The following is a 14,869-nucleotide window of genomic DNA, read 5'->3' on the forward strand; positions in this document are numbered from 1 at the left end:
TCAGGCAGAGTGGGGAAGTCAGAAAGTTGGGAGAGATGGGTTATCGCATTGTCAGTTTTGGCCTTTTCGTAGGATTCACTCATTTGCTGACAATAATAGAATAACAGCATCCTCATCCTTTAAATGATCCAGGAGAGTATTTAGTTTAGGGAACACTGAGGATATCTTTGAAAAGGGAATTTACACTGGGGGGAAGTAAGCGACTCCTCCCACTTACAGATAACACAGCCATCCCCTTTTAATGGCGGCCTACGTGCTGCCATCAGCAGTGTCTCTGAAAGCTACACCCTGGTGGTGTCTCGATCCCTTAAACACAGCTTGTGAGAGATGAGTGTGTGTGTGTGTGCGTGTGTGAGTGCCTGCATGTGCACGGCCATATAAATGTTTGCATGTGCTCGCCCATGTTTTCTGCATGCCCTTGTGTGTTTGTGCGCGTGTCTATGTTATCACAGTCCCCCAGAATACCCTTTGGAAAGTCTTCGTGCCGCTGACACGGGCTGTGAAAAATCTGGAATTGAGTGCTGCCCTAACACCACTGCCTTAATTTGTTATCTGAAAAGAGAATGATTACTCATGAAATTCAACCAAACCTCAGACTATTTGAACTGAGCCAGATAACGAGCTCAGTTTTTTTTTTTTTTTTTTTCTCGAGCAGAGCTCCCTGGCAGCCCTCTGCTACCCTCATCTCTAAGGATTTGGAGAAAAGTTGGGGGCTGCCTCTCTTCCTCAAGTCGCCTGCTTTCAAGTCAGCTTGTTTGAACATGGCACAGAGCGAGGTCCCAGAGGTCTGACTCTGGACAACACCACCTTCCCAGTATAGATGGCGGACTGGAGACACAGAAACAGAGAGAAGTAGTGAAGAGAGTCCCTGTGCCTCATTAAAACATACACACTCTCCGTTCTCTGCAGGGAATTCACACAGAATCCATACGTTTCACTGAATTTTCACTCTCTTGACTCTTTTTAAGTCTTTAAGTCGAGAAGATGTGCAGAGTAAAGCATTGTCGTGGGGGTAGAGGAGCTGAGCACAGCAGAGTCGAGTCGAGGGAGGAGGAATGGGGGGAGATTCGCAGCGAGTAGCTGATCTGCTCCTTCAATCTGTGTTTCTGCAGGGTGCCCTAATCAAAGGCACCCGGGCCCGTCTGTGACACCCACAGCAAACAGGCTGGGTCTGTCATTAAAGCTGGGGAACGCAGCGGTGGGCGACACTACCCCAGTGGCCCCGGGGATTAGACTCTCTGTTTACACCCCACTAATCTCGTTCCTCTGTCCTCCATGAGAAAAGATGGGTGGAAGTGAGGAGTGCATGGATGCAGAGAATGAAGATGGAGGAACGCAGGGATAGCACAAGAAGGGGAGAACATGAAGGAAAGCAGGGCGAACTCTCATCTCTCCATGGCCACCATCTCTGGGCTTTCTTCACAGCGGGTGAACAGATGAAATGAAATCAAATGCGAAATGGAGAGAGAGAGAGAGAGAGAGAGAGAGAGAGAGAGAGAGAGAGAGAGAGAGAGAGAGAGAGAGAGAGAGAGAGAGGGGGGAGACAGCGAGAGATAGCGAGCGGAGGAGTGGTGTACAGTGTCGAGGGGGGGGGGGAGGAGGAGGAGACTAAACCTCCTGCCAAGTCTCTCCTCACTTTAAATTCTCGTGTCTCAGCCATTACTGTAAGTGCAGCACATAACCGTGGAGCAGTTGGAGTGCGTTACACAAATCTTCAAATCAAACATTGCTACATTACAGGCCGATGATAATACGCTGCGCAATGCTATTGCCCTGCTTATGCTGCATAAGCACTTTTCTGCCCCCAAATATTCACGGCTGTGCTGTAATTGTGAGGCTGGGAAAACTGAGTTATTAAAGGTGCTTTTTATGAGGGACCCCGATCCCTCTCAGGAGGGCTGCGGCCTCACAGTGACCTCTAGCAGCAGGTGTTTTCATACTAAAGGAGAAAAGAAGGTATGAAGGTCTTACTTTTTTTCATCTCTGCCAGTATTATCCATCTTTCTAGACGCCTGTCTTACGTTTGAAGCTAAGTCGTTCTCCCTTTTATCTGCATCTACCTCTTGTGAAGGTAAATCTCAGGTCAAGGCATTTTATGTAAGCATACAAGAATGAAGCGTATACTATATAATTTAGAATTTTCCTCACAATCCATCGCCAGAGGTTTGTTTTCTCCTTCGAGTGCCAGTGCTTTAAAGGCACGCACTCTCATGATGGAGTGAAAACAGGAGCATTACCGTGTCCTGGCACAGACGATCGTGTCTTACGTTCGAAAGAAAAATCTCAAACGCTCGGGTGTAGTTACAGATAATTAGCTGATTTCACTAAGCAGCTGTTGGTTTTGGCTGCTGGAGAGAAGTGCATCTTTCTCTCTTTTGCTCCTTTAACTGAGAAGAAAAAGATAAGTGGGGGAAGGCGTGTCCTCCCTTCAGAAAGCCTGAATCATTCATGTCTAAAGCATGTCAAATCTCCTTCACGCAAATAAATAAAACAGCTCAGGTTGACATGTTTTTTTTCTGGGAGCCCCCTAATGGTTCTTCAGATATGCACTTTCATTTTAGCGGTGCATTCTCAGTCAGATTCACCTCCATCGTCAGACGCCGAGCTTGGCCCGAACATCAAAGTCGGCTGCTGCTCATGAATGTGCAGCCACGTGACTCTCACTGTTAACCCTCACCTTTTATTAAGAGGGGCCATTCTTGTTTTTGTGATGCAGAAAACATCCAAATTACTGTCTGAGGGAAAGAAAAATGACCTAAAAAGAAATGTGGAACAAGGGTTGGGGCCGCAACACCTCTTGCGTAACAACAAAAATTTTACATACTACTTATGTAAACATAAGAGAGAGAGAGAAAAAGTTAATTAAGGTTTTTGAAAAATGCAAATATGTTACAATAATTAAAAATAGGCCATATTTGCATGTTAAAATAAGAATATGCAGTATTTTCTGAAGAGTGGCAACAGTGACCTCTGTGGACAGAGCCGGTAATTACAGGATTCTGGTGCATTGAATTCATAGACTGTATATGAGAGATGGATGTAGCAATGATGATCTTTTGCTTTTGTTTTTTTATGTTTGTTTTGGGGGAAGAAAATGTGGCTGTAATTGGACAAATCAGTGGAGTTATCAGCTAAAGCGAGCAAGCAGCCTGCTTTCAAAACTGTATGAGTAACACACACACACACTTACTGATAGCTCCAATTAGCAGACTAATAAAATACTAGAAGTTCTCGCACTAAAACTGAAGCACAGACTTCTTGGACAGGCTGCACCACACAACAAGCCCATTAAAAAATACTCCAAAAGGCATAAACATGATGGGAAGGTCCTGTTTAGGGAAGGGAGAAAATATCCATAAAGGCTTAAACCATTTTTTTGTACCAGGCTTTAATCGTGTTTTTTCCTGCTCTAAAGTTGGACGTTTTAACACTGAAGTCTACGGAGACTCGACTTGCTTTTAGAGCATAGACATGGACGCAGTTTCCAGATCAGAAAAATGAAGCCAGTCTTAAACCTGTAGTCTGGTCTGAAGGCCACAGATAAGAAATCAACAACAATAACAAATCACATGCTCAGTGCTTAACGAGTTCTGATTAGCTAATGGACATGCAGTTTCATAGTGACATAGCAACGACAGAAACGCTCATCTCAAGGCTTCGAAACCTCCATCGTTGATATCGTCTGCGTTTTGGAGCCAGCCTCAAGTGGCCAGTTGAGGAACTGCAGTTTTTGTCATTATGAGTTGGCTTCATTTTTCAGCTCCGGAGGTTGCCACTTCATTAAACTCTGCTCATCAGCTGCTCGCGCAACAGATAAAATAATTTTTCTTAGCACAAACCATCTATTTATCGTCAACAGCAACACACCACACCGCGTTATGCGTGCTTGTTTGCATAATAATAGCTTACTTTGCACAGTTTAAACTTCTAACTTTAGGATACAGTGTATCACAAACAGCAGTGAAGGAAACACTAAGCAACCACTTCAGCACATTTTATAAATAAAGAGTAGAAGCCAGTGTTAGATAGCAGATGCTATCTTTTTTCACTGATATGTCTAGTTAGTGTCTAATTGTTAGCTTAACATCAAGCCAGTGCACTGACACACCACATAACAGTGTGCATTTGTGTGTAATATGTTCCTTTGCTGCTTTTGCCACTGTGTCTACCATGCGTGGCAGATTTTTACTCAGATTTGTGGCTGCAGCATCAGGCTGTATCCACTGAGCCCATGCAGCAATTTGCTCCTCAGTATCAGGTCTGTTTATAATGCAGATTGCAGATTACAATATTGAAAATGAAATTGTTTTCAGCCTTGTCCCTTGCGTACAGAGATCTCTCTTGATGCTCTTAATCTTTTCATCATCTATGGTACATAACAGAATGAAATTGCCAAATTCTTTGCAGTTTTTGTCCTGAGATACAATATCGTCTTCCCCCTTCTTTCCTTCTGGAAGACTCGGCCTCTCCAGGACGCTTTTTCTACCTCCAGTCATGTTACTGGCTTGTTGTCAGTCACCTAATTATTTGTGAGATATTTCACCACGAAATATTTCCAATCTTTGAGCATATATTTTTCAGATAACAGTACCATTTCTCGGGTTATGATATATTGTCTTTGTACCATTTTTCAGTCAAATATGGGGTTTAATTTGCAGTGATTTTTTTTTTTTTTTTTATACAGCATCACATTTTAAAAAAATTATTATTTAAAGGGTTGTAGTTCTAGTGCTGGATGATTTTTAACCTATAAACTGATCTATGATGTAACTGCAGCTGCACCGGTTTGGGGCCAAATTTGAAAATCTGTTATTTCTGTACATTGCATATCATTCGGTTTCGGTTTATTAAATCGTGCTTGTAAAGGCCACGTTTAGATCCGTAATCCTCTTCAGGCGTGTGCTATTACACTGGAGCCGAATAGTAGGGAAACTTTTTCCCTGTTTTCCAACATGCTGTGATTCTTTTGGGATCTGCTACCTAAAAACATTTTCCTAGATGTGCATACACTTGTTCTTTTTCTGTCAATAGAGGAAGAGGGCAGAACTCTAGGGTTATAGGCAAGGACAGAAAACGTAAATATTGACTGAATATTAAACAATAGTCTTACTTCTCAGCAAAACAAAAGTCAGGGAGAGAAAATGAGCAGAAAGAAATAATAACATTTGGCTACACTCACACTGGTAACTAGATGGGAGCTACCAGTCATGAATGTAAAAAGGTTAAAACAATCCAACAATTATAACTTTATAATAAAATAGATAAAAAGATAAAATGAATATATTTTACTTGCTGACAGCGTGTTGAGAACAGTGTTTGCAGATCATGAAGAACACTGACCGGTGCGGTCGTGGTGGCGGTGATGGCGGGCGTGCTGTTGTCAGTGCCGGCCGGCTCGCTGTGCGTCTGTGTGGGCGTGTAGAGGGTCATGGCATGCTCGGGCACCCGGCTCTGCCCGGTGTAGTCCTGCGTCGGAAGCGGGTGCGGTGCCGCGAACTCTGCGGGAATGCCATTCTGTGGGGGAGGCGGGTACTGGGCTGGGGTGTACGGCTGGGCCATCGCTTCTGGGGGGTTGGTGGCCTCTTGGTTACCCTGCGGGAAACACGCAGCAGGAGGCAAGTGTTAGAACTACAGTTGAAATTGAACTTAAAGTAGGTTGTTTGACTCGTACAACCAGCATGAAAGAAGTGCAAGATCCCTGGTGTGATGTGGAAGGCAACCAGGGAGAGTTGTCCTGCAAACCAACTAAGTCGGGGAAACAGCCATCATATCACATCTCAGCTCGTATTAGAGAAATCCTTGATCTTCTCTAATGAACACAGTTTATGTTGTAGAGCATGGCTTGCTGTTGGAGGGGCAAGAGTCAGGGGGAATCTCAATTGCACTTGTGGCAAAGCACAGGAGGAAAGATCAATTAATTGATAAAATTTTGATTAGGGCCTTTGATTTCAATGACAGGTCTGTTAAACCAGCAGCTGCTCCCTCTCCAAGCTCCACTTTCATACTTTTTGCTTTATGAGCTTTCCTGCTCTTCACTAACCCTGCTTTTGTTTCTATCTCTGGTTATCATGTGGATTTTTTTTTTAAACAAGTGCCAAAGAGTTTTAGTAACACTACTTTTCTGTTATTCTTTTTATATAATCTAAATCTAAAATGTACCCAGTTTCATTTTTGAGGCTAACACGGCCTCTGGCAAAATTCTTCTTTAAATTAGAAAAAAATTGAGCAGCGATAACGAGTGTAAACAAGCATTTGATTGCACCGTTTTGTACCTCAGAGTTTTAGTCAATAGAAACTGTAGATTTTTTTTTTTTTTAAACTGGACATCACAAGCGAGGAGCGGATCAGACTCAGAAACTAAGATCACTGCACACTCATGCTTGTCAATCACACGGTGGGCCCACCTTAAAGCATTTCACTAAAATGGGCACCATAATGTGCAAATAAACATCGTGCTGCGACTGAGCTCATCAGGAACATGAGTGTTTTACTGAGATCAGCTGTGTTTTTGACACCAGAGGAGACTACAGAAAGAATGCAGGTTTTTCAGACCTGGAAGTAACCTTCGTCTTATATATGTATTCTACACTGTGAATGAGTCAATAACAGAACGCCCAGTGAACAAGTTTTTAAAAAATTTTTTTACTTAAATTTAAGTGCAGGGTTATTAAGAGTCGAGACCTGGTTGGTGATGTTTTATCTTAAAAAACAACAACAGGAAGTTAAATCTGTGTTTGGCACTTTACAGGTTTAGGAGTTCTTTAACACCAGTTCTAGAGTGAACAGACCTCCATCATAACAGTCCAACAGGGATCTTTAATGTGCGTTCTCAGTTTTATCTTCCATAGGAATGGGAATTGAGAACGTATCCAAATGGTCTCATACACTGGAATCCACGCCTCCAAGCTCATCGCTTTCTTTTATTGGTGCTAGTTTACTGTTTGGACTGCTTTGCTTTGCAAGACGATGGAGTCAAACTCCGGCAGCGGAGCTTTTGCACACCTGAATTTAATTCTAGCCTTTAATACTGAGTTTATACTCAGTGATAATAAAACGGGTGCAGTTACACTGAACACCTTTACAGGCCTACACTTTCTTCAACACAGAGGACTGACCAGTGTTTTTTTTTTTTTTTTTTTTTTTTCTGTAAGCACGAAGTACCGCAGCAATTTCCTAATGCTGTGAACCTGTTCACCCATATGGCAATAAAAACCTTCTGATTCTGATTCTGATTCTGATTCTGAACTAATAAAAGAATTTAGACAGAACTGAACCATAAGAACTGATTCCTAAAGGTAAAGGTGAGCCAGCTGAGACCAACTGAGATATACTCATATATAAACTTGCAGATCCTGTTGCTGGCAACTTGTCCTCTTTCTATGACTCTGATTCATCCATATGCTTCCTACTCAGTTTGCGGTATCTGTTCCAGATGTATTTTGTAGTCTCCGTTCCTGACTTAAGTGATAGATGGCTCTTTGCAATGAAGCAGTTTCACAGACCCTTTGTCTCGTATGGATGCTTGAGATGATGAGCTGCAGAAATAATGGACTTTTCTGGCTGGTGCACATTGTTAAACTCGGTAATGGCTGGACTACAGAAGTGCATGTCTTATTGTTACAAAGCACCGAGGTCTGTGAATCCAGACTAATGAGCAGAACAGTGAGATCAGTGCTGCTGGAGCGGATATCCATCCCAACATTAAAAACACAGAGGGAAAAGGTGAGACAATAACACCGAAATCCAATAACACCCCCTGCAAATACCCTCAATCAAATTTAAAGATACAGATCATGCGAGCGCAACGCATAACTCTTTCGATAAGAAAGGAGGAAAAAGCACACAATAGCAGCCAGAAGTAAGTCTTTATGATTGGAGAAAAACAATAACAGTAAACAGATAGAGAGGTTTCTGTCTCTTTCTTGACAAGCTGACTGGGGATGGTGTGATGGTAGATAAATGTGTTTTATTCTTTTTCTTTTTTTTCCCCCTTCTTTGTTACTTGGCCTCCTTCTGCAGATTTCCAAAGAAAACCCTTTCTGGGCAGGAGGAGCCTGTGGTTTTAATGAGAGAGCTGAGTAACACTATGCTGTAAATGTAGTGGAAATAATTCTACTCTGACGTGTTGGCAAACAAACCTCGGCCTAAACTGTGCTCTGCCAATTAAGGAAATGCTCCATTATCTAAATGAAAAAAGAGAGAAGCCTTGAGAGAGCAGAAGGATTGACCAGCCTCCTGCAGCCAGCCTGGCCTCAAGGCTGCTCCTGCTGTAGGAGCGAACCCTCACTCCTGCCTGACCTAATCCCCCCTTCTCTTTTTCATTATGCTATATTTCTATCTCCTCTGTCTCTCCCTCAATCCCCCACCCCTTCCCCCTTTCCCTTTTATGCTCATCTCTTCCTCCCTCCTCTCTTTTTATGCAGAAAGTTTTTTAATCTCTACCCCTGTGCTCTACTTTTCCTCTCCCTCCAGTCATGGCATTATATAACACACTTGCATTGCAGGGCATCCTAATTCAAGGAAGCTCTTGATGTTGGCAATTTTCAACTTCTAAGCACCCATTTTAAACGAGAATGGGGTTGGTTACCTAAAAAAAAAGAAAAGAAAAAAAAAAAAGATGCACCTCCTGGTATGACAGCTGAATGTACTACCAGATCCTGTGTCCTCCTTTTAACCAGCCTATGCAAGCTGTCAAGACATCAGCAGTCCGGCAGAGACAGGAAGCTCAGAAACAAGGAGGTGCTGTGTTTGTACATCAAACACTGTTCATGTCATTAAAGGGATCAAAGCTTCAGCTCTGTCTTTTATTTCAGCCACAGTCAGGACTACTATCCTGATCCGTGTTTTTAAGAATTTCCTAAGTGTGTTTACATGTCCGCTGTTACGATTATCATGTAAAGATCAAATCCACCACTTCAGGACAAATCTTTAGTCCTCATTACGCTCCTTGGTTTACTGTGCTTTAATCCAGTATATGGTGGCACCTTTAGGCTGTTAAAATAAAACACTGAGTCCTCATTAGTTTTCAATGAGATGCCTGCATTGGCACAGGAGAGGCTGCAGCAATATGCAGAGGCATGCGGCAAAAAAGGTTGTGCCACAACACAATGCGCCGCCATCCTGCGTTTCACTGAGTCACAGCTGGTAAAATGTTTGCACCGGATCACATTTTGTTTATTTTTTTTTTCAAAGGAAGTCAACACTCAGCGCTCTGACTGTGGTTTTGCATGTTTTACTGGTCAGACCAATTAGAAAGAAACTGTATTAGAGGCCAGAGTTTGGTGCATTCTTCTAAAGTGGTGCTTATGAACCAGCGCAGTCAGCAAAACCAAAGAATGACCAAGTCAAAAAAAAGCCAAAACAACTAAAGTGGATGATCATCACTTTCTGGTAAATAAAATATAACCTTCACAATAATAAGTCAAGACGACTTGTGGAAGTGGGTGTGTCAGAGTCAAGAGACGACTTTATGAATGAGTTCACCTCAAGATGGAAACCACTGGGAACATTTAAGAACATCTAAAGTTCTCGCTGAATCCGTGCGTGCATGATGGAAAGAAAGGAAATGCTCACTATCCAAAACAAACCACAGCATCTGTCAAACATGGCGGCAGATCCACTGCGGTGGCGCACGTTAGCAAAATTACAAAAATTGTGTCTCGGTCCAAATACTTATAGATCTGACTGCATTACTTAAACTTCCTGCATCATATTCATCATCTCTCTCTCTATTGTTCCCCCACCAATATGATGCTCCTTCAGATCTGCCATGTGAACAGGTGGGTTCTCTTAATTTACTATTAGTTGATCGATAAAGCAAGAAAAATGATGCTCTACATGCTGAAAAGAAAATTGAAGATAAAAAATATTGTTGTTCTTGTCTTCCATTAATAACAATTAGATGCCAATCCAGCAGAGTGGTGCACAAAGCAGCGTCCTGGAAGCCAGAAAACAAATTACATTCAGCTTAAACCGTTTAGGTAACTGCGTTGGAACGAAAATGACAGAGTGCCCGGGATCTGGAGGTACATGCCTGAATGACACAGGCAGTCAAAAAAAAACTCTGAAGTAGTGGAAAGTTTGTGTTTCATAAAAGTCATGTTCTAAATGTGCACAAATCACGGGGCTTAAAAGGCTTAAAGAAATGCCTGTGAACAAACACACTGTGTGGACTGTGGCATTAACCAGCAGGCGGTGTTGACTGGATTCTTAGCTTATTTTCTGCGGATCCTCCTGCTCCTGAAACAAAACTCTTATTTCCTTAACAACATGACATTCTTTAAGTTCTTTATCCGGAGCGCTCTTTCTGCCGAGCGCATTGTTAGAGGAGCTTCTGGTTTTAGTTTCTTGTTTGTTGTATCGTTGGCTATTTATTTGACAGTTCTTAAGTTTAGGGAAATTTTTTTCCTCTCTCGTGCTTTAGTTCTGCGTTAGCCGTGACACGTCCCACTAAACTTGTTAAACTATCATCTGCCTTAAAGTGTTCCTCTGAGCTTAGGACAGAATCTGAATTGTTGCATTCGCAGATCACACGGGCCAGTGTGTGTGTGTGTGTGTCAGGTCTGCTGCCATTTGAGCTTTAAACAAGTGCGAAGGACTGAGACAGAGCCGAGTGACACACAAGCAGCACATCAGCCTGGAGCTTGGGATCGGAGAAAGAAAACTACTAAAGTGTTGTAGCGCCATGTCGCTGCTGTTTCAAAGGGCAGCAAGGCAAAAGCAAGGAGGCGGAGAGAACAGGGCTCATTAGTGAAACACAAAGTAGCGCTGGCTCTCGTATGATCTTCGCCTTCCTCTGATGTAAGTGACAAACGAGTTATTCGACTGGAAACGAACTGGGGAGAGAAGAAAGGCCCACGCAAATCAGGGGAGTTGTGCTCGTCCCAGTGCGACCACACGCCCTTTTCGGCTGGGGCGAGTGGGCCCCGGAAAACATGCGTGGCGCCTGATGAAAAGTCATCTGTGACAAAGCAGTCAGGTACAAGGCACATCCGTTTCCACTGGAAGACACCGCTGTTCCTTATGGCTCCGAATGAGCACTTGTTAGACTGGGATCCCGGTGAGCGTTTCTCTACCTGCGGGCCTGTTGATGAGAAAAGAGCAGGTCCCTTTGCAACACTTTAATGCCCTCCCTATGTGGCCTCCAGCCATGAGCCGCCTAAACCTCATCTCCACGTGCACAACGACGGAGAATAAAGGCAACCGGAGAGAGCAGCCTTTATCGATCTCCCATCCTTTCCATTCCTCTTTCCCTCCATCTCTCCTTTCACCCCTTCTACTCCTATTACTGGAGAGCACAATAAAAAACACTATGTCTTATCTTAAGCACTCTCCTCGTGTAAAATTGGATTGGAAACCCTTACTTAAGGAGATCACTTCTGGAGTGGAGTTTTGTTTTTACAGTCAGCATAAGGAGCCAAAGAGGTCAGGAAGGCCTCGTGGCAATGCCCACTGCTGAGGCTGTCAGTCCCACAGAAAGTCCCAGCGCACAGTGCTCAGACAGGGAGACGGAGGCTTTCACTGTTAACCCCAGTGTGGATGGTCAAGGCTATATTCCATCTCAGCAGGTACAACAGCTTGGCTGCTCGCCAGCTATCCGTGATCCTCTTTAGCAGTGCTCGCAGGAACGGTGTTGAGAGGCCAAGAGGAGATGGGCTGTGCAAATACAGGAGCTGTTAGGAGGAACTCATAATGGCAGAGTGCCGCTCTGACTCATACGTGCGATGGAGGGTCAAAGAGCAATGCGAAGGCAAAATACGGCGGGCGACTAATTGCGTTGCATTGAATCCGGGGGGAAATCACTCAAATGGGAGCGGGCTGATCAATCTCAGCGATAGGAGCCGTGATGGAGTGGGCAGCTTTATGGCTTCAGCTCCGTCACACGCAGCCCGGATCATTTTTCAGCAGATGCCTTTCTACTTTACTTGCTTCCTACTGTACTACGCTAATAGTCTAAAGAAGCAAGAAATGTTCCTCCTCACTCTATACATTAAGCAATTCAAGTAGATTTATGAACAGCTCTGCAGCGGTTTTGCATAACCCAAACAGCGTGAATACTTAACATACAGCAGTGCCGCCTCATTCCTTCATGGAAAACATACACAAGCAACTTTTCTTTGTCAGATTACAGATGACATAACATTTTTTAAAGCGAACCTTAAAGCTTTTCAGTGCCTGAAAATGGTTCTTGTGCCATCTAAAAGGCTCATGCGCGCTGAGTATTCCTCTCTAGAAAAATGCTCATTTGCTTTTAATGACTGGCTCACAGTGACAGTGGCAAACTTGTGACAAATCCCACGCGGCCGTCACGGCACAAACCCGAGCGCAGTTTATTGTGAAAAGCGTAATGCCGCTCAGCGGAGGCCACCGCGCGGCAATCAGTTGATGCAACACAAACGAAACACTGAGTGGTTTTCAGCCAGCTGCATGAAAGCCTCTTGTTGTCCCCCCCGCTCTGCTGCTGATGCTCGGTTAATTGTAGCCCCGCTCACAGACAGTCAGGCAGGCGAAGAGACGGCCTGAGATGATTTCCACAGGCAACTGGCATTCATTTTGTCTTGAAGGCGCATAAATAAAGGCTGTCTAGCTGGGTCCATTTTAATTAGATGAGCCACATGATCTTACTCCAAGTTTCTCTGTTAACACTCACCAGAGGCTGCAGCATGTGTTAATTACAACCACATGCCACACAGTGAATCCAAGGTGTGCTAGAAAAGAGAAACTAAGAAGAGGTAAACAACAACAAAACACCTTCAGCAGAGCTTCTCGTGATGAGGTACATATTTGGTGCAATGGCTATTCCCCTCCCCCAAGTCAACCAATTACAGCAAGCCCGCGCGAGCGAGATAGAGAGAGAGGGGGGGGGGGGGAGCGAGCGGGGAGATTGCAGAAGCAGCCCAATTTAATGCAGATTCACATCACCCCCACCCACCCACCCCCCCAGCACACCCAAACGCTGGTTCTCCTCACAACTACAGTAGGTTTATGATTTCAAATGGGCTGGGGAGTGGGTTATTGTTTTGTCTCACATTTCCTCCCCTGCAAACTCCCATCTTCCCATTTTTCCATCTCATTTGTGCAAAAATCAATTCATGAAAATAAACACTCAGTTTCTTTCGCCCCGTGTCCGAGACAATTTAGACTTTACGCATGTTTCCGCTGCGCCTTTCTGAGAGGCTTAATCGTTTTCACGTGTCACATATGTTTCATCCGCTCTAACATGATTTTTCCTTGTTATTGGGAGCACTTATTTGCTCCACGGCCTCGGATGAAGGTATTAGAAGGAGAGTTCATTTTCCCCAACCCCTTGCTGATTTCTTCATTACATTGCAGCGGTGGCGCCGCACGCAGAGCCCTGCACTGAGATGGGACTGCTCTTAGCGGTGCGACTGCGAGTGTTACTATACCTCAGAGACGCTGGAGCGCCACTTAATAAACAGAGTAGACAGAGGATCACTTTGAACTCCTGTGACATGTAATGAACCTGTCTGCCGCAGCCACGGCGCTGTCTGGGCTCGGGCGCTGCATGGTAAGAATGCAGATAAATAAATAAATAAAGGAAAACGACCAAATAAGCCCGGAGGCCCCGTGAAAAAGCCATCAGTTACACATGGTTAGACTCATAGCATTTTGCCAACGCCATAAGAGGAGATAATTGTCTGTTTCAGTGCTGTTGCCGCTTTTGTTGCATAACAGATATTTACATCTGGGACTAATTACTCCACACAGGGTGTCAAAACTCGGATTAACTTGTGGGATTCATCAAAGTTTCGTGTTTAGACTCATTTATTAAAAGGGAGCAGACAGTGTGCCCGTTTGACCTCATCAAAAACACACCAAAGAACTTTTTCCTCTACTTCTTCTCTGTGATGCTTTTTTTTTTTTTTTTTTTTCCTTGGTTCTTCTAAAGTTGTCAGAACAAAGTGATATTGACGTATATATCCCATTACCGAACGGCTGCTTTGAGATTGCAGCTGATCACTAAAGGTAAAGGCCTGAAACCCAGTGACTGAACAGAGGGACGTTCAGTCATTCTGGTCATATCATCCCTCAAATCAATCCCAGCGCGGTGTCCTCATGCCAGGGGCTGCTGCTCGGACTACAGATGAGTCTTCTGAGGTTCGACTGGGGGATAGAAATGCCAACATTTGTTTTAGAATCAGCTGATTGTCATGTTAATTCTTTTTTTTTTTTTTCTTCAGTTTTGCAGGCAGGGGTTATGATACCGGGGCCAGAGTTCCTCGTGGGGACAAAATGCCATTACTTAAGCATGCAGGAATCTCGACATGACATTCCTTGACCGCTGTGACAATGGCAAACATATGCAAATGAAGGAGAGTGCCACTGTCATTATGACCCTGTCACGGAGACGCTGACACCTCCCCGTGGACCCCAAGCATGTTAGGAAGAGAGGAAAACTGAAAAGCTGAGATAAACGGCGGAGTTCTGGGAGGAGAACAGGTGTAACACCGTCTCTTATGTTATCTCTGTATTCTCTTTGCTCTGCTGTGACTCCCTTTCTATTTGCATATCGTTCCAGCTTCCATTGGCCTATTTGCCTCGTTGAATCTTTCTCTTCCCCTTTTTTTGTGTGTCTTTGCTCTGCACTGGAAGGAGGGACAGGTTTACATGGGCGGGATTCTTTGAAGTGAAAAAGCCGACTACTCCCCGCTGTAGCCAAAGCTCATCTAATCAGGGGCTAATTCCAGTTATTAAGATTTGAGAGATAACTTTGATTCATCACAGTCCATCTACCCCGATCGGTTAATCACTGTCGCGCTAAGCTCTTTTTTAGTCATCCTTTTGTTTCCACTCCCTCTGGCACGCGGAGAGGGGGGGATAGAAGAGAAGGAAAAGGGAGAAGATATTA

At 44.0% G+C, this 14,869-nt stretch overlaps 1 protein-coding gene across 2 annotated transcripts in view; it reads right to left on the reverse strand.

Annotated features, from left to right (window-relative positions):
* LOC115783977 (RNA binding protein fox-1 homolog 3-like) overlaps positions 1–14,869 on the reverse strand; it is a 266,321-nt gene that overhangs the window by 31,446 nt on the left and 220,006 nt on the right. The window contains exon 4 of one of the 2 annotated variants that reach the window (XM_030735008.1): positions 5,341–5,592. In XM_030735008.1, the coding sequence (XP_030590868.1) occupies positions 5,341–5,592 (252 nt within the window). Of the gene's footprint in view, positions 1–5,289; positions 5,593–14,869 lie in introns of both variants that reach the window. The other variant, XM_030735007.1, reaches the window with a different exon arrangement.

The sequence above is a fragment of the Archocentrus centrarchus genome, chromosome 8, assembly GCF_007364275.1.
Source record: "Archocentrus centrarchus isolate MPI-CPG fArcCen1 chromosome 8, fArcCen1, whole genome shotgun sequence".
NCBI lineage: Eukaryota > Metazoa > Chordata > Actinopteri > Cichliformes > Cichlidae > Archocentrus > Archocentrus centrarchus.